Source organism: Daucus carota, chromosome 3 (genome assembly GCF_001625215.2).
Source record: "Daucus carota subsp. sativus chromosome 3, DH1 v3.0, whole genome shotgun sequence".
NCBI lineage: Eukaryota > Viridiplantae > Streptophyta > Magnoliopsida > Apiales > Apiaceae > Daucus > Daucus carota.
Window position 1 is genome coordinate 57,211,223 of NC_030383.2, and position 20,800 is coordinate 57,232,022.

Genomic DNA, 20,800 nt, shown 5'->3' on the forward strand with positions numbered 1-20,800 from the left:
TATTATGTGATTATTATATATTTTTGTGAATTTTGTGTTATCTAGTTTACTGAGCTGAATGCTCGTATGTGCTCGTATTCGCGAGATTTCAATTTCTATATGCTCAGGAGAGAATATAGTTTATTTGGATATTTTCATATCGATTTATGGAATTTTAGATGATTTTATAATTGATTTACGGATTTAATTGCGTATTTTTATATTTAATTATTGATCGGTTGATTTCCGTAAAATCGTCCACTCGTAACGGTTTAGCGATTTTTCTTCCCGAAAGTTTCAACAAAACTCACCTTTAGCCTAATTTGAATATTCCGGACATTTTTCGTGTTTTGACTTTTTCGATCCGGAGTACGGTTTTCCCCGTAGTCGGTCCGGCGGAGTTTTTCGGGTATTTTAATTGTTGATAATTATCTGGTTGTCTCGATAAACGTGAAACTAGATATTTTGATTCATCCTTATCTTGTAATAATTGCAGTGGGACCCGCATACTAATGACTGATTAAAAAGCCCCGTTTTGATGATTATCTTGAAAACCAGTACCGATTGGACCCCGTTTTATTAATATAAAGCTATTAAATACGTATTTTCATGTCATATACGATCCAAAGGGGTACCAATTATTTGTAAATATAAATAGACCTTTCTAAAGCTTATTTTCACCGTAGAAATCATTTCACCAGTTTCTCTGCACGAATACCGAGAGAAACCGAGCGGTGTTCTTCGTGTTCTTCATAATCAAACGAAGATTTGAAGGTGTTATTGGAATCCGATGGAGGCGTATGAATAGTCAAAACGAAGCTATCGACGCGTAGAATCTAGTTTAATCATCCGTTTGTGTGCAGATTCAACAGGTGATTTTAGATTATTTTTATAAAATTCGAATTATTTGATTTTAATTGATGAATTTTCGTAACTGATCTTGTTTGATTGATTTGATGATGCCATGTTGTAGAGCGTGTTTTTCTCGTCGTTTTGGTATATTATATGTTGATTTTTGAGTTCCATAACATCTAGAAAAGTGGGTTTGATTACTGAACTGTGTTCTTGGGGTGTTCTTGAGCTTTCCTTGAATTTTCGCCGGAGTTTGAGTTATAGGAAGGCTGGGTAAGATTGGAAAACACAGATGTGTAGATCGTTGAATGCTGAGTGTGTTCATATAATCGAATCAACTGTTGGAGTCGAGATGAGGCCTCGCCGGAGTTTGAAACTCCGGCGGTGTTCTTAGTTTTGATCTAATTTTCTGGCTTGATTAATGATTTGTTTTGAAATCCGAGACCATATACGAGTTCCTGGGATGCTATTTAATAAATCTGGAGTTGTTTGCTGAGTTCTGGGCGTGGTGGCAACACCGGCGACTCGCCGGCGGCGAGTCTAAGGGCGGCGACGGCGAAAATGCCGTTTAGCCCCCAAACTTTTGGAGGTGGTGAAGATTTTGTACTCTAGTTTCATTTCTGGCAAATTGACCCCTGACATTTTTATAAGTTACACTTTACACCCTTGCCAGAAAGTTTTAAAAACTTACAAAATAAACCTTTTGATTTAATTTTCTAAAATTGTTTTATTTAATTATTTTGAATTTCAAAAATAGTTTTTAATTATTTCTTTATTCAAAAATAAATCTAAATTAGTTTATTAATTAATTTTAATTAGTAATTAATTATTTTAATTGGTCAATTAATTTAAATATTAATTGATTAATTATTTTAATTAATTATTAATTGATTTTAATTGATTAATTAATTGGATTTAATTAATCCTTTTTGATTTAAAAATTCCGAAAAATAGTTTCGAGCTTTAAAATATTTTTCCAAATTATTTTCAAGGCTCGATAATTGTTTATGAATGATTTCAAGTCCAATTTCAAGTATTTGGGACTTGATTATTTATCCGAAAAGTGATTCTTTTATCGATTTTAATTCCGAAAAATGTTTAAAAAAAATTCTAGAAAATTTCCGAAAAATCATTTTCAGTTCGATATTTGATTTGACATCAATTGGGATGGGAAACCTTATGAGAAATGCATTGTCAGCTCTCTGTCTGATGCATTATTATACCGAAAGGGAGTTAGAAAACGGTTTTGAACATATCTTTTGATCCGTAAGGCGGAATCGAGTGAAACGAAAGAGAGATGAAAACTTATAAAGCCTATTTTAATGTGACATAATAATAGGATTGAGTCGAGAATGTGACTATGTGTTGTTTAAAATGTAGAATGTGAGCATATGTGATCTAATTGCTATAAATTGATGATTACGTGTTAAGTGATATGTGATAAATGATTTATATGACATAGTGTTATGATTTGATTAGTATTGGATAAGGACATATGGATTATAGGAATTGTAATTGGTTGATTGGTTGTTGATTGAGATAGGATAACAGGTGGATAGTCTTATACATAGACGAAACGATGTCGGATTTTCGATAAGGATTGATATGATAATTGATGTGATATGTTATGTGGAATATGATTGATTATATGTTAGAGTCAAAGCATGCTTATGTGTTACGTGGTATCTGATAAGTTTAAAGGGGTATATAAGTGGGTATCGGTATACGTGATATGTATATGCGATATATTGTTTAGTGACTATAGTATTATTTTATTCTCGTAAAGGATTTGGACGAGACGTGTACGCTCGAAGACGTCAGGAAGTCGAAATGGTATTGCAAAGCGAATAAGGGATGAATCGAGTAAGCGAAGCGAAGATGTACGGTAGATAGAGTATAGCCAGAGATGGTCTAGAGACTATGAGATGCATAGATTGTGAAAGTGGAAAGATGAGATTGAGATGTGAGACTGGAGTCAGATTTAAGGCAAGTATCCTACACCCTGCTTTTGGATATATTGCATATTCTGATCCATTCTTTTCTATATGTGCTGCAAGTATCCTAAACCTTTCTCGTGGATATATTGCAAATATTCTGATCCATTCCTTTGGTCTATGTTTCAAGTATTCATACTTTTCTTTTCAATGTTCCGAAATGCGAGTATTCTGACCCATTCTTTCTAATCTTCAAGTTTCTAAAGAATTTCCGTTTTACAAATTAATTCGAAGTTCAGATTGTCATTGAAGCATGTGTTGCTCAGTGATAGTTAGTGCTTTGAATGAATTGGGATCTTCTTGATTATTCAACCCGCCATTGTCATGCTGGTTTAGCAGGCTAAATTCAGTTGCTTAGCCGATAATGGAGGATACTGAATAGTTGAGGATTTCCTGAACTGTGATTTATGAAATGATGGATCATGATTTATGAATAGATTATTATCAAAGTTTGATTTGAAATTATTCCGTTGTTGAAGATATTTATGATGATGTTGTGTTGATTTACATTGACTTCTTGAATTGAATTAGAGAATTGGATTATTGTTTTTATATAAACCTGTGGACCAGATTCGTGGTCATGTTAGGCCAATGAGTGCCTTGGATCCAGTGATAGAGCATGGCGGGGCCTGCTCGGGGTTAGTGCGGAACTGATCAGCTGCCTAACCTTGGTTTTTTTTAATTAAAATGTGATAGTCCAATTCAATAATTCTCTTGTGAAGGATTGAATTCCTCAGGTTTCTATTGCTGCAAGGTATTGTGATTCTTTTATACAATACCTGAATTTGTGAACTCAAGTTGAATCTTTTTATATCTTGAACTCAAGAATTTCTGTTATATCACTTCAGAACTTTCATTGTTTATTATTACTTGCTGAGCATTGTTGCTCACCCTTGCTATTCCTTTCTAACCATTTCAGAAAGGCTAAAAGATGAGATGATTGATTGAGATTGTGAATAAGGCAAATGCTAGGCGAGGAGACAGAGTTGAGGATCCAGTGGTCGAGGAGTGTTCAGGAAAGTTGATGTGGTTGGTGCAAGCTAGAGCTGTGCTATAGGGATTCAAGTGTAAGTCATAGCTGGAATAGTTGACAGTGATTCTTCTTATCGAAGATGATCTGATTTGGTAAGAAATGTTGTGTAATATTAGTGGTGGATTCTAATTTCAATACTGTAACCTGGATGCGATCCTGTTGTTTTAGGGGGTGAAAATGTTCTCATTCAAATCTTTTATTAAATGTTTTCAAGTTTTAAATTCTTTTGGATTTTCAATATCTTTAAAAAAAAAAAAATTAAAAAAAAATACAGGTTTTCAAAGTGTTTTAAAAAGGTTTCGTGTGGTGACGTCAGAATCCAGGCCCCCGGATTCCTGGACTGTCACAGTTGGTATCAGAGCAACAGGTTATAAGTATTTGAAATTAGAATATAGATCATAGTTATAAGTTTTCTAGAAAAGAATGTGGTGTAACCTCACATAGAGGTATGGTGAGATTATTTAGAAATAGTCTAGAGATATGATAGAGGTATAGAATCTGGTTAGACGATCAAGTTGAGTGTATAAGTTTAGAGAGATTTTGATTCCTAAGTTAGACATAGGATTTCTACTATGTTGAGTATTTGAGATGGTAAATTGTGAGAAAGGTCAAGATTAGACCTAGATAAAAAAAAAAAAAAAGTTTGATAGTGAATGATTGAATTGAGAATGGTGAAAATGCAGAGTTCAGAGTATTCTGACTATACTGCATATTTGAAATTGGATTATTGTATTGATTTAAGGATGATATAAATGCATGGTTCATAGTATGTTGACCATGTCAGATATTTGGAAGATGTATATTGTTTTGAGTGAAGATATGAAAAGTTAGTGTAAGATATGAGTTGTACTGAATTAGAAGGGAAGATTGGTAGATAGAGGTTGATAGATGAGAAGTGCCTGATAGAGAGTATGTGAAGTCGAGTGTAGTTATTAGAAGTGATATCTGTGAGTGAGTTAGAACGTTAGTCCTCGACGACGACGCTTCAAGCTAATCGGGACTTCAAACGATATCAAGGTGGGCCCATAACCCACAGGTTGGCAATCCATACAATCGATGATATGCTACGTGTTTTGCTAGTGACTTCACAGATAATGGGGATGAAGTGGAGGTCAGGACTTATTACGAACGATAACGTCTACTATGAATTTTACGAGGTTGCTACGAACGAACGTCAATCGACTATCGAGAACGTTGAAAGGATGACATAAATCGAATAACGATTTCGTAAAGCAGAGTGAGAATTTGAGAAGACCTTGGCAATACCTCTCTTCAACTAAAGATTCTTTTGATTATGTTCTTCATCAGTGAGTTATTATGATATCATTTGGATAAATGAGATTTTCAATTTCTCAAATTCTAAGATGATAATGATATTGATTATTGGTGTGAGTTAGTATTGAATCGGTGTATGACAAAGGCGTGTTTATGAAGAGACAGTGGAATCCCTTGATATTCTTTCATATTCTTTGATATCCCTTAATATTTGTTGATATTCTTTGACACTCTTTGATATTCCTTGATATCTTTTCGATATTCCTTAATATATACCTCGATAATCCTTAACATTCCTTGATGCTCCTTGAGATTTCTTGGATTCTTTCTATCTGATTGGGATGAACAACCCTATGTATAGGGGACACAAGGTATACCTGTCTGTGTGATAGGAGTTGGATGGGACGCCATCACTTGTGTGTGTTGTGATTACAAGAAGGTTAAAAATCTTTAGTAGTGTCTAATGTGGACACGCAACATTAAGTTCATTTGATCGTATTGATCTCCCAGTCACTCTTGTCTTCCAATGTAACCTAGTTTGAAAACACCTTGTTCTATTCGAAAATTCCCAAAGATCGATTCTTGGGGAATGAATTTTGCAATTATAAAAGTTTGATTTTCCTTTTTCATTAAAGTCAAAGGTATGCCAAGATCGATCAAAGATGTATGATGATACGTTTTAGTTTCTTCGGAGGATTCCGAGGACGGAATCCTTATAAGGGGGGTAGAATGTAATATCCCATGTTTTAAAATTAGTTTATGATTATTATAGATCTAATATGTTGATATTATTGTTGGCTTTAATGGAATAGTGATATGATTATGTGAAAAGTGTGAATGTAATTATTTCTGTTATTTGGATTAATATGGATTTTACAGATTTTCGTCCTCCTTCTTTCTTTGATTCCGAGGACGGAATCCCTATAAGGAGGGTAGATTGTAATAACCCGGATTTTTAAAAATATTTTTATTAATATTATAAATGATTTTATTAAAAAGAAAGGAATAAGATTTAATATTTTATTCCAGTTTAATGAGTTTTCAAGGTTTTATATTTAAACCCCGGGTTATTGTGTTATTGATAAATGATTATATTTTTAAAACTGATTTTCATATATTGTTTCGAAAATTCTAGATGATTATTATGTGAATATATGTGGTATGTGACTAAGTGTTACTTGTGGTATTGCTCGTTTAATTAATTATGGTGATTTATGATTATTATGTGATTATTATATATTTTTGTGAATTTTGTGTTATCTAGTTTACTGAGCTGAATGCTCGTATGTGCTCGTATTCGCGAGATTTCAATTTCTATATGCTCAGGAGAGAATATAGTTTATTTGGATATTTTCATATCGATTTATGGAATTTTAGATGATTTTATAATTGATTTACGGATTTAATTGCGTATATTTATATTTAATTATTGATCGGTTGATTTCCGTAAAATCGTCCACTCGTAACGGTTTAGCGATTTTTCTTCCCGAAAGTTTCAACAAAACTCACCTTTAGCCTAATTTGAATATTCCGGACATTTTTCGTGTTTTGACTTTTTCGATCCGGAGTACGGTTTTCCCCGTAGTCGGTCCGGCGGAGTTTTTCGGGTATTTTAATTGTTGATAATTATCTGGTTGTCTCGATAAACGTGAAACTAGATATTTTGATTCATCCTTATCTTGTAATAATTGCAGTGGGACCCGCATACTAATGACTGATTAAAAAGCCCCGTTTTGATGATTATCTTGAAAACCAGTACCGATTGGACCCCGTTTTATTAATATAAAGCTATTAAATACGTATTTTCATGTCATATACGATCCAAAGGGGTACCAATTATTTGTAAATATAAATAGACCTTTCTAAAGCTTATTTTCACCGTAGAAATCATTTCACCAGTTTCTCTGCACGAATACCGAGAGAAACCGAGCGGTGTTCTTCGTGTTCTTCATAATCAAACGAAGATTTGAAGGTGTTATTGGAATCCGATGGAGGCGTATGAATAGTCAAAACGAAGCTATCGACGCGTAGAATCTAGTTTAATCATCCGTTTGTGTGCAGATTCAACAGGTGATTTTAGATTATTTTTATAAAATTCGAATTATTTGATTTTAATTGATGAATTTTCGTAACTGATCTTGTTTGATTGATTTGATGATGCCATGTTGTAGAGCGTGTTTTTCTCGTCGTTTTGGTATATTATATGTTGATTTTTGAGTTCCATAACATCTAGAAAAGTGGGTTTGATTACTGAACTGTGTTCTTGGGGTGTTCTTGAGCTTTCCTTGAATTTTCGCCGGAGTTTGAGTTATAGGAAGGCTGGGTAAGATTGGAAAACACAGATGTGTAGATCGTTGAATGCTGAGTGTGTTCATATAATCGAATCAACTGTTGGAGTCGAGATGAGGCCTCGCCGGAGTTTGAAACTCCGGCGGTGTTCTTAGTTTTGATCTAATTTTCTGGCTTGATTAATGATTTGTTTTGAAATCCGAGACCATATACGAGTTCCTGGGATGCTATTTAATAAATCTGGAGTTGTTTGCTGAGTTCTGGGCGTGGTGGCAACACCGGCGACTCGCCGGCGGCGAGTCTAAGGGCGGCGACGGCGAAAATGCCGTTTAGCCCCCAAACTTTTGGAGGTGGTGAAGATTTTGTACTCTAGTTTCATTTCTGGCAAATTGACCCCTGACATTTTTATAAGTTACACTTTACACCCTTGCCAGAAAGTTTTAAAAACTTACAAAATAAACCTTTTGATTTAATTTTCTAAAATTGTTTTATTTAATTATTTTGAATTTCAAAAATAGTTTTTAATTATTTCTTTATTCAAAAATAAATCTAAATTAGTTTATTAATTAATTTTAATTAGTAATTAATTATTTTAATTGGTCAATTAATTTAAATATTAATTGATTAATTATTTTAATTAATTATTAATTGATTTTAATTGATTAATTAATTGGATTTAATTAATCCTTTTTGATTTAAAAATTCCGAAAAATAGTTTCGAGCTTTAAAATATTTTTCCAAATTATTTTCAAGGCTCGATAATTGTTTATGAATGATTTCAAGTCCAATTTCAAGTATTTGGGACTTGATTATTTATCCGAAAAGTGATTCTTTTATCGATTTTAATTCCGAAAAATGTTTAAAAAAAATTCTAGAAAATTTCCGAAAAATCATTTTCAGTTCGATATTTGATTTGACATCAATTGGGATGGGAAACCTTATGAGAAATGCATTGTCAGCTCTCTGTCTGATGCATTATTATACCGAAAGGGAGTTAGAAAACGGTTTTGAACATATCTTTTGATCCGTAAGGCGGAATCGAGTGAAACGAAAGAGAGATGAAAACTTATAAAGCCTATTTTAATGTGACATAATAATAGGATTGAGTCGAGAATGTGACTATGTGTTGTTTAAAATGTAGAATGTGAGCATATGTGATCTAATTGCTATAAATTGATGATTACGTGTTAAGTGATATGTGATAAATGATTTATATGACATAGTGTTATGATTTGATTAGTATTGGATAAGGACATATGGATTATAGGAATTGGAATTGGTTGATTGGTTGTTGATTGAGATAGGATAACAGGTGGATAGTCTTATACATAGACGAAACGATGTCGGATTTTCGATAAGGATTGATATGATAATTGATGTGATATGTTATGTGGAATATGATTGATTATATGTTAGAGTCAAAGCATGCTTATGTGTTACGTGGTATCTGATAAGTTTAAAGGGGTATATAAGTGGGTATCGGTATACGTGATATGTATATGCGATATATTGTTTAGTGACTATAGTATTATTTTATTCTCGTAAAGGATTTGGACGAGACGTGTACGCTCGAAGACGTCAGGAAGTCGAAATGGTATTGCAAAGCGAATAAGGGATGAATCGAGTAAGCGAAGCGAAGATGTACGGTAGATAGAGTATAGCCAGAGATGGTCTAGAGACTATGAGATGCATAGATTGTGAAAGTGGAAAGATGAGATTGAGATGTGAGACTGGAGTCAGATTTAAGGCAAGTATCCTACACCCTGCTTTTGGATATATTGCATATTCTGATCCATTCTTTTCTATATGTGCTGCAAGTATCCTAAACCTTTCTCGTGGATATATTGCAAATATTCTGATCCATTCCTTTGGTCTATGTTTCAAGTATTCATACTTTTCTTTTCAATGTTCCGAAATGCGAGTATTCTGACCCATTCTTTCTAATCTTCAAGTTTCTAAAGAATTTCCGTTTTACAAATTAATTCGAAGTTCAGATTGTCATTGAAGCATGTGTTGCTCAGTGATAGTTAGAGCTTTGAATGAATTGGGATCTTCTTGATTATTCAACCCGCCATTGTCATGCTGGTTTAGCAGGCTAAATTCAGTTGCTTAGCCGATAATGGAGGATACTGAATAGTTGAGGATTTCCTGAACTGTGATTTATGAAATGATGGATCATGATTTATGAATAGATTATTATCAAAGTTTGATTTGAAATTATTCCGTTGTTGAAGATATTTATGATGATGTTGTGTTGATTTACATTGACTTCTTGAATTGAATTAGAGAATTGGATTATTGTTTTTATATAAACCTGTGGACCAGATTCGTGGTCATGTTAGGCCAATGAGTGCCTTGGATCCAGTGATAGAGCATGGCGGGGCCTGCTCGGGGTTAGTGCGGAACTGATCAGCTGCCTAACCTTGGTTTTTTTTAATTAAAATGTGATAGTCCAATTCAATAATTCTCTTGTGAAGGATTGAATTCCTCAGGTTTCTATTGCTGCAAGGTATTGTGATTCTTTTATACAATACCTGAATTTGTGAACTCAAGTTGAATCTTTTTATATCTTGAACTCAAGAATTTCTGTTATATCACTTCAGAACTTTCATTGTTTATTATTACTTGCTGAGCATTGTTGCTCACCCTTGCTATTCCTTTCTAACCATTTCAGAAAGGCTAAAAGATGAGATGATTGATTGAGATTGTGAATAAGGCAAATGCTAGGCGAGGAGACAGAGTTGAGGATCCAGTGGTCGAGGAGTGTTCAGGAAAGTTGATGTGGTTGGTGCAAGCTAGAGCTGTGCTATAGGGATTCAAGTGTAAGTCATAGCTGGAATAGTTGACAGTGATTCTTCTTATCGAAGATGATCTGATTTGGTAAGAAATGTTGTGTAATATTAGTGGTGGATTCTAATTTCAATACTGTAACCTGGATGCGATCCTGTTGTTTTAGGGGGTGAAAATGTTCTCATTCAAATCTTTTATTAAATGTTTTCAAGTTTTAAATTCTTTTGGATTTTCAATATCTTTAAAAAAAAAAAAATTAAAAAAAAAATACAGGTTTTCAAAGTGTTTTAAAAAGGTTTCGTGTGGTGACGTCAGAATCCAGGCCCCCGGATTCCTGGACTGTCACATTTTTGCTTCTGTTGTTTATGGCATTCTGTTATTATTATTTGCTTTTCTGTTCACGAATTATAATTATTGCATCATGTTTGTTGATGATTATATTTATACTAGTTGAGAAGCCGCGCGTTGCGGCGGCCTATAAAAATTATATTAACGATCTAATATTAATATTTATAGAATGCAATAATTTTATGGCTGTTTATAAAAAATATATTAATGATTAAAAATTAATATTTGTAGGATAAATTAAATTTTATATTATAAAAATCTTGATGTAATACCAATACTAATATATAAAATTGCAAAATTAGACTATAATTCATGTTGAAAATATTGAAAATAAATTTCTACACGAAATTAACAATTTAAAGTACGACAAATCTTAATTTTATTTGTATTTTTTTAAAAGCAATCATGTTCTTACATTGTCACCTTCCTTCAATTTTTTTGGATTGATTGTGCACAAAAACATCTAACTTAAATCCGAAACAAATAATCTTTCCCATAATTAAATAATCTGAAACAAAATCAGATTAAAACTTTCAAGCTGCTATATTCCATAAATAATCTGAAACAAAATCAGATTCTGAAACTTGCTTCTAATATATCCGAAACTAAAAAAGGCAGTTCTAATTTGTTATATTTTTCATCTGAAAATTTCAAAAAATTAAAAAATTAGAAAAATAAAACAGAGCGATTTGAGAGGCGCCACCTACACGCCCCTCGCTCCTCCTTTATATAGAAACAAAATCAAATTAAAATTTTCAAGCTACTATATTCCATAAATAATGTGAAACAAAATCAGATTATATAGAAACAAAATCAAATTAAAACTTTCAAGTTACTATATTCCATAAATAATCTGAAACAAAATCAGACTCTGAAACTTGACTAAAAAGGTAGTTCTAATTTTTGGTATTTTTCATCTAAAAATTCCAGAAAATTAGAAAAATAGAACGGAGCGATGTGAGAGGCGCCACCTACACGCCCCCCGCTTCTCCTTTATATAAGTATATTGATTTAAGGCATGTGGAGATATCTTTTATAATATTTATTATAAATCAAGTTTCCTTCGCGAACTTGTTTATTGTTTAATTCGGTTCAAGTTTATTTACTTATTTGTTTTCGATTAGTAAAGTGGGGAAAATAATATATTACCACTACATTTTTGTTGAAGTCATATTTTACCACTACTAGTTTAGTGTTAACCGTGTACTTAAAAAATTCCTTTTTCTGCTTTAAGTTTTCAATAGACCTTCCCCACTATTTTTCGTGCCCTCTTCAAACAACCAAACTCAACTCATACTTCTCATCCCAGACAACTTGTGATTCTTCAATTACGAGGCTTAAAAGGTGTAAAGATCGAATCTTTTTTACCGGGGTACTAAGATTAGGGATATATCAATTATATTTGTTTGTGGTTTCACAAAGAATTCAGTCATGTTCACCAAGATTTTTGGTAAGCAGAAGCAGGAGACAACTGCTCTTACATCTTTGGAGAAGTTAAATGAGGTACTATGATCATTTTATGTTCTTTATTGTCTTTTTTAGTTGTGATTATGTGTGGTCATTAAGTATGTTTCTTGATTCAAGTATTTGAAAGATTTCTTTTTGTATTAAATTTGCATATCTAGTTGATATGGGCTGACATAATTTTGGATTTAAGCATGTGGGGTATTGAAAATGAGTGATTTTTGGTGTTTCGGATGTTTGATCTTGATAGCATGTGTTTTGGGCCCCGAATTATTTAATAGTACTGTTAGAACTGCAATACTGCAAGTCAATTTTTCCGATTAGGACCGAATTCTAGGATTGCCCGCTTTGTTAACCATTGGTTTCCTTTTTTCGTTAAGTGTGATGTTTTTGATTGTATGTGTGTCGTGACTCGTAAATTAGCTAAGGATAATTGTACGGGGGTCCTGTGTACCTATTCTACATAAATTTGTTACCGCTTTTCTGATTCTTTTTATTGCATAGACACTTGAGATGCTTCAGAAAAAGGAGAGTGTGCTTACAAGAAAAGCTTCTGCTGAAGTTGAGAAGGCCAGGGAATTTACGAGAGCAAAGAATAAGAAGGGTATGGTCCTTACCTGAAAATATTTTGTTCATTGTTTAATCAATGATGATAGTTTGTTCCTTTGCCTCTTGTATTGGTAACAGAACAAGTTTGTATATTTGCTGCTTTTGATGTCTTTTTAGAGGACGGATTAGCAAAGTTAATGTTTTAAGATGTGAAGGCATAAATTTGTCAGCTGTTACAGTTATCCCTAACTTTCTAGCATCACAATATCCGATGTTAATCCCTCGTCCCTCCCGTTCCTAATTACTTGTCGACTTTGACTTTTTTAATGTCAAAATGACCAATTCCTGAACTTAAATTTATAAGTATTGTTCTACAATTTTATATTTTCGATTAAAAGAGAACCAAAACACTTTTTTTATGATGCTAATATTGAAGCAGATCAAATTGAATTTGTTATCAAATATTACTATAATATTTCAACTTGTAGTTCTGGAGAAATGCTAAAATCTTCCTTGTGAAAAGGTCAATGTGACCATAGCAAGTCAAGAAAGGACTAGTGTTTAGGTAAGGAAGGAGTATTTAACTGTGACTCTGTGAGAGATAATAAATTCACAAGTAGCGATCTGGTGTTGCTTGTACTTAGAAATACATCACAAAACGTGAATGTCTGCATATGTGCTGTGATTATCGTTGATGCTGATTCGAGGACTATTTCTGGATATGGAATCAGTAGAAAACAAAGTACAATTACTGATTTTGTGTGCTACGTATCAGTAAGACATTACTTAGTGTGATGCAATGTGATCACTGTGTAATAATAGGTAGTCTAGAGATAAAGTTAGTTGTGCATTCAGATGTTAATAGAACATTTACTGATGGTAATTTTGAGATGTAAAAATATTCTATTCTAAAAAATATATGATATCAACAGAACCTGGTTTACGATATCAAATCTTGTATCAACTATCCAGTATAAACCTTACCTGGATTGTGATATCAACTTTAGACAGTCATGCCATAATTTGTTAAGTTTGTCTACCAGTGATATCCATACTCTACATTGCTTTTGTGTGCTGGATTTTTTGATCTCAGCAAGTGCTTTGATCCTTTAGAGGATCTTATGGGCAGCCATACATTGCTGAAACTGAAAGCCTGAAACTGTTTACTATTGACAAAATATTTCTAATATTTCTATGACACTATGTATACTTGCATGTAATGTTTAATGACATTTCATGACCTTGATCTGGTACACCAATTTTAATAGTCCTGCAGAGTCATTGATCTAGAATTCCTAGGAATTCTGTAAGTAGTGTCTCTCCTCCTTTTGTCCTTTCTATTGGTTTGAACTTTAACCTCCTTTAATTCGTTTACTTTGCACAGCATTTTTTAGTTAATATACTTGGTTCTAAAACTGGGAATCAACCTGTATGTTGGGGGGGATGGGGCCAGTAGGCCAGGGGCAGAGTTTTGGGTGAGCATCTTCCCACCCTTACGGCGGAGAGTATTCTTAGTTGAAGAAATAAAGTGGGAAAAATTATTCTTGTTACCCCTCCTTGTCCATCCTTAATTCTGCCTATAGATAAATTTATCTAGTTTTCATATTGAAAATGGAAAAAACAACAGATAGTTTGATTTTAATAAGCTCTAGATGGTCAATGATGTAGAATATATAGCCCTGAAGGTCAATAGACAGACAAGACATATATACGGTAGTGAGTGTGGTTTTTAAGGGATATAATCCGCTGGCAGTACACTGGGTTGGGTAAAACTCCCATTCTATGGGGGTCTCCTCTCCTTGGACCTTTATATATCATTTCAAAACTTAACTGGTTTATATCCACTCCGTAAACTCCGAAAAATTAGGTAGTTTTATCTCACTGCCTGCTTTTGGTATCATTTATTAACTTCTTAATGATCAACTTTTGTGAAGAATTCTTATAATGTATTGTTTACAAAAACAATTAAATTAATTGCAATATCTTTGAGTATATATGAGTCATTGATGCCCCTTGCCTTGTTTTCTGGTTCCCCCACTTGGGGGTGCTTGTATTGCACCTCCAACTTTCCTTCTTGTTTTGCACCACTTCTTTTTTTTCCATCTCACTCTGATATTGTGTACATAGTTCCATCTGAAATGCATATCGACCTGTAATTGGTGTGATGCAGCGGCTATACAATGCTTGAAGAGGAAAAGATTGCTGGAGCAGCAAATTGAGCAGCTTGGGAACTACGAATTGCGCATCCATGATCAGGTTAGCTTTCTACCTATATTTGAAGTACTGCTAATATCTACTCTCAAGTTATTTTCTTAGCATTCAGTTTTTTATTGTTGTAGATGATATTGTTAGAAGGCGCAAAAGCTACAACAGAAACTGTTGATGCTTTAAGAAGTGGAGCAGCAGCAATGAAGGGAATGCAAAAAGCAATGTACTGTTTGAGTATGCTCAAGTCATGTTTAGCACTAGCACACCACTTTGTATTGTTTCTTTTCTTCCAAAATAGAAAAGATGTAGGAATTGTTGCATATTACTTCAACTGAAAGCGGTTCTTATCATGGCATAATTTCAGGAGTATGGATGATGTAGACAACACAATGGATGAAATAAATGAGCAGACTGAACATATGAAACAGATACAGGCAGCATTGGCTGCTCCAATGGGTGCAGATTTCGATGAGGTTAAATCCCTAATATATCGAAGCTTTCATTAACTGCATCGTAATATCTGCTACTTGGTCCCTTTTTTCTTATGGTGATAATATTAGTACTTGTGCCTTTGCAGGATGAGCTGGAAGCAGAACTTGAGGAGTTAGAAGGTGCTGATCTAGAGGAAGAGCTTCTTAAGCCTCCTGAGCCTGTGGCTCCAATACAGATCCCAGCAGGCAAACAATCAGCTCGCCCACCCCCTCAGAAGCTCACAGCTGAGGAAGAGGAATTAGAAGCATTACAGGCTGAAATGGCTCTTTGAGCTAGTCCTTATTGATGTAAGCAGCCCATTTTCTTGCTAGTTTAGCTTTTAGAATGTTTTAGAAGATGCAATATCTGTGTAATTACCAGTCTACCGTCTAATTCTCTCCAAGAACCATTTATATCATGCTATCGAGATTGCCAGAGATCATATGTTCAAGTTCAACATATTTTAATAGCTAAGGATACCTGTTTCATGATATACAGTTTTATCTGTTGGAGGTTATATAACTATTATGAATGACTGGATGTACTCGACTATTCGCCATGGAGTTGACAGCATTTTCCTGTAGTCGGTCTCAAGCCAGAACTTTGTTTTCTTTGTATGTTTCAAGTGTTCTATTTCTATACCGGATTAAGATGTATGATTTTGTAGATTGATGGTTATAAAGTGATAAAGAAACAATAATGTATGCCAGGTGGGTAGTTTAGTTGAGAAAAATATAGTGAGGGTTTGGTTCATTGTTGAGTTCGGTTTACGGAAATCGGAACCTCAAAACCATGTGTTATGTTTGAATTAACAATTTTATTATATGGAATAGAACCTCATTTCCACAAAATTGGTAAATCAATTCCTCTGCGCACTTGTTGAGATACTCATTCTCGTATCTTTCATTATCATTCCCATTTTCACCCGCCATCTGAAGGTTATGAAAATGAGTATCGCAAGAGAAGTGTAGAGAATGATTTACCCTCAAAGTGGGATTCGAGTTCTCATTTCATGTCACAAAATTACAAACTAACACATAATTTGAAGTTTCGATTCCTGTTAACTGGCACATTAACCATGAAACAAAAACCTCTAATTTTTTTTTTATCTTTTTATGCCGAACTAACAATATAATCAAGTTTCCGGTGTTTTATTGTCACCAATCTTCGAAACTCGAAAATATGTAAGGATTCCCCTGGGCCTGAGCAACTAGACTAAAGTTTATATTTTGTCTTTGCTGAATCATGAAACACAAATTAATGGTCAAGAAAAAGATAGAGCAAGTGAGTAACACCAGGTAATCTGGACTAACGCCAGAGAGATGAAATAAATTATTGAAGAATCTTTACACTGAAAAAATATTGTTTCTGGTCAACCATGCCTAAAACAAACAAATACATAGCAGGAATCCATCTCTTTGAATCAAATAAATTTCTTGCAAAATGAAACCTCCGAATCTTGGAAAGAAATTAGTGGATGATATAAGTTACAGCCAAAGCCAATAGCATCAGCACATATGCTACTCCTTGATCCAATGCAGATCCTACAATCAAAAATCAATACACAAAACACAATCATTCAACTTTTCCAATTGAACCATTATCTGTGTTCTAAAAATCCCCAAATAATCTTTTAAAAATATACTCCTTTACTAATTACACTCCAATTTGACTAGATATCCCCGATTTATTGAAAACATTATAAAATTAGAGTTAGTAGATCGACAGATTAATTCCAATTTCTGATTTTTATAATCATGCTCATTATGTATATCTCATGAAACTATGTACAGAGTTCTCGTGACAGATGAGTACACTTATCAACATGGAAATATATTGTAACAATCATCTGACAAGATCCGAACCCATACAGAGACATATCAAATGTGTGCTTGTGTGTGCACGGAGAGAAGACATACCATCACTTGTAGGAGCAGGAGCAGGGGCCTGAGCACTAATGGAAGGAAGCACAAGAGCCAAGAAAAGTGCAAAAACAGTAATCACAAACGACACTCTCATCATCTCCATTACTGCAAACACAAGAGAATCAAACCTAGGAATTCAATATCTCTTGTGCCTTCACTTGTGTCTTCCCTGGTAAATGTAGGTTTATATAGACTCCACAAATACTTTAAATTACAAAAATTTGTACACCCTGGGATGAGAATGAGAATCTGGTTCCTAACAGATATGCCTTATAGATAGTAACGGCCACCCTGGAACTAGTATTTGTCAACTAAGGCATCTATGCTTTTAACGATTGACACGTGTCAGGATGCTATTGACGGCATGTTCTATGTAACATGCGATGTCGAGCTGTGTTCTGTTGGACTGGGGTCTCGTACCAACTCTTCACATGCATTTAAATTATTTACTCCAAATTAGTATTTTCTTATTTCAGACGCACTCTCAGGTTAATATAAAAAATTGCGGTTCATTATTTTATTCCAAAAATCAGAAATTAATTCGACTAACTACCTACCGATTCAGGATTTATCGAAATGTTTTGTTAGATCAGAAATTTTAATAAAATTGAACTGTAATTGATTATATATTTTTTAGAATTAATTGATTTTTTAAATAAATCAGTATGTCTAGATCAAAGATTTTATATTATAAATATAGGTTTAGCATAAAATAAGTAACAAAATACTTTAAATGAGTAGTTTTTTAGATCAAACATATTCGCAATAACTTGTCTTAATATTTTAAATTCGGGATACTACTTCTGTCAAAAAAAAAAAAAAATTGGGGATACTACTTACTCGTCACGTTGAGTATATTGTGGGAAATTTCACTTGCATGCAAGTTAAGTTATATATTTTTTGAAGTCACGCAAACTTATTTTTTTCATTAAATGTATATAGAAAAACCGGTAAATTCCTTAATAACGGAATTTCTTTTATTGGACTTCATACACTTGGGCTTCCAAAGGGTAATGAAATACTAGAACAGAAACAATACAGGACATGGGCTATAAAGAGCCCAATGTCTCATCTAGATTATGCTATTATTGTCACCTGACAATGACAAGTGGGTTGGATACTTGAAGTTGATGAAACTTAATTTTGAATTTGGACTAAATATTAATTTGAATGCCTTTTTGCATATATATAACCATAATATATTAAATTCGGTCCGTTGAAATTTATCTGACGCCCAAGAATCATCTCCGTTAAAAAGAACAAAATTGTACCTGTCTCTTTTGGAACATGTAATTTTTTTTGCATGAAGGTATTAGGTAGTACTCATTTGAACTCTCGATATCAATTAGGGGTGAGCATAAAAATCCGATTTCCGGATTATCTGATTTTTCGGTCCGGTAGCCGATTAAAAAAATCCGAAAAATCAGATATCCGATCCGAATAAACCGGACCGGATATCCGATCCGGTTTTTTTCTATAAATTCGGATACGGATCCGGATCACATATATATAATAAACCGGATATCCGAATCCGATCCGGTTTTATTATTCTTAATAAAAATTATTCTTATAAATAATATATTAATATTTTTTAATTTTGTAAAGTGAATTTTAAGAGTCTGTTGACTCTACTAGATACAGTAAATTTTGGATCTTTTATGCATTCATCTTGAGTTTGTGATCTTGTTTATAAACAACCAATATAAAATATATCAATCCATCGCGAACTAGTTCAATGAGTACTGACTACAAATAAAGTATTGTTGATTCTCATGCTTATATGGAGCGTTTTGTTTTATTTTTATTGTCAAGCAAGTATAGTATACACACTTTAAATTATTACGTCTGGTCAGTCATCATTTACACTTGTATTGCTCATGTTTTGCTAGCTTAATTATTTATTTTTTTATTATTATTTTATCCAGGTTGTGGGAAGTATTAGCTTGTACCAGAATAGTCATTGCATTCTAATGTCATTACATCATATTAATTTCACTTATCAGATATTGAGATGAATGTATTTGTTATTTTACTGAAAAAGGTATCACATAAGCAGGTTATAAAAGGGATTTTATATTATTATTTGCAAGAAAAATAATAAGAAATGAGTATGAATCGGATTCGGATAATCCGTTTTCCGATCCGATTTTAGAGAATATTCGAATATCTGGATATCCGTTTAAACCGGAACCGGAATAGAATTTCAGTGATCCGAAAAACCAAATATCCGATTTATAATTTATAACCGGACCGGATATCCGGTTATGCTCACCCCTAATATCAATGAGAAGTGAACTATACATACATTAAAAGAAGAGATGAGTATTACATATTATGTAGTCACTAGCATAAAAGCCCGTGCGAGGCACGGGGCTCTAGTTTTTGCTGTATTTTAAATAATATTCATATGTCATTATATTGTTCTTGTACGGACCTTGAGTTTGTATTATGTTTTAAATAATATCCGTGTGTCATCATATTGTTTCGAGCGTAACTATTACGTTTTACTTTTTGACAAAATATGTAAACATGAAAAATGTAATATATGCAAGCTAATAGCATTAATAGTAATAATAAGTACTATTCCCTCCATTCCATTTTATATGACCCTTATTCTTTTTTGAGACATCTCTAAAATAATGAACTTACTATACTTACTATTTTTAAACACTACTTATCACTATTACATACACTACTTCTCTATTTTATACTCTTTTATATTAAATAAACACTATTACACTCACTACTTACCATCACTATCTCAAATCTATTATTAAATTTTGATATATTCCACCACTTTACCCACTTTCCAACTAAATTTCCTCTTTTTTACTACTTTTTTCTTAATCTCCGTGAAAGTCAAATAAGGTCACCTAAAATAGGACGAAGGGAGTATATTTTTTAAAAAAATTATAGATCAAAAACTACATTTGAACTGATATTTCTATATTCAAATTCGTTAGGATATAGAGACCATCATCATATTATCAATGTTCAAAATTATATTCGAAATTAATACTGAAATTTTAAAATTTAAATATATTATACCTCATTAAAAGAATCTGTAATTTATTGTTGAAATTATTAAATTATTTCAACTAATATACCATGATTTTGATAAAAACCTGTTTTTGATATGTGAATTACGATATCCTAAATCATGATTAAATGAAGATGTGTGGTCCGCGTTGCCCTACATTTATTTCTTCTTTTTTGAGCGTACGTTTGCATAATTATTAAAGTGATACATGATGGAGCAGATCATCAACACATTCTTTTTAGCATATGTTGCACACATTTTGTATAAATAAAAATTGAAACATGTGTTGTACGTAAAAAGACACGTACCTTATTTTATTATAAAAGTATCAATTGAACTACTAACCATATAATTGCACCCCAAAAATTTCTGACACCTTTGATGTGTCTTATCCTTTTATTTTTCATATCAATTATATAGTACTTCAATGTATTATATTTTTATTGTTAATTTAAAAATATTTGATGAATATTACTTTGATACAGTATGTTATAACATTATCTCGTTATAAAATTTTAATTTTCTATAATTAGTTTTTTGAGCTTGTCTATTAAGACTTTTAATGATTTTTCATGTAATCGTT

The 20,800-nt window shown here is 32.9% G+C and overlaps 1 protein-coding gene and 2 long non-coding RNA genes across 3 annotated transcripts; all 3 read left to right on the forward strand.

Moving 5' to 3' along the window:
- Positions 1-658: 658 nt before the first annotated feature.
- On the forward strand, positions 659-4,079 carry LOC135151337 (uncharacterized). Its single transcript, XR_010290138.1, has 2 exons — positions 659-851; positions 2,618-4,079. It is a non-coding gene; the product is annotated as an uncharacterized LOC135151337 (long non-coding RNA).
- A 2,931-nt stretch (positions 4,080-7,010) lies between these two features.
- Positions 7,011-10,431, forward strand: LOC135151336 (uncharacterized). Its single transcript, XR_010290137.1, has 2 exons — positions 7,011-7,203; positions 8,970-10,431. It is a non-coding gene; the product is annotated as an uncharacterized LOC135151336 (long non-coding RNA).
- Positions 10,432-11,846: 1,415 nt separating this feature from the next.
- On the forward strand, positions 11,847-15,908 carry LOC108213060 (vacuolar protein sorting-associated protein 32 homolog 2). The gene is made up of 7 exons (XM_017384796.2): positions 11,847-12,063; positions 12,529-12,628; positions 14,744-14,829; positions 14,913-15,004; positions 15,146-15,254; positions 15,359-15,560; positions 15,751-15,908. Exons 1-6 carry the CDS (start codon positions 11,992-11,994, stop codon positions 15,542-15,544), a joined length of 645 nt encoding a protein of 214 aa, XP_017240285.1. The 5' UTR covers positions 11,847-11,991; the 3' UTR covers positions 15,545-15,560; positions 15,751-15,908.
- The last annotated feature ends 4,892 nt before the right edge of the window (positions 15,909-20,800 follow it).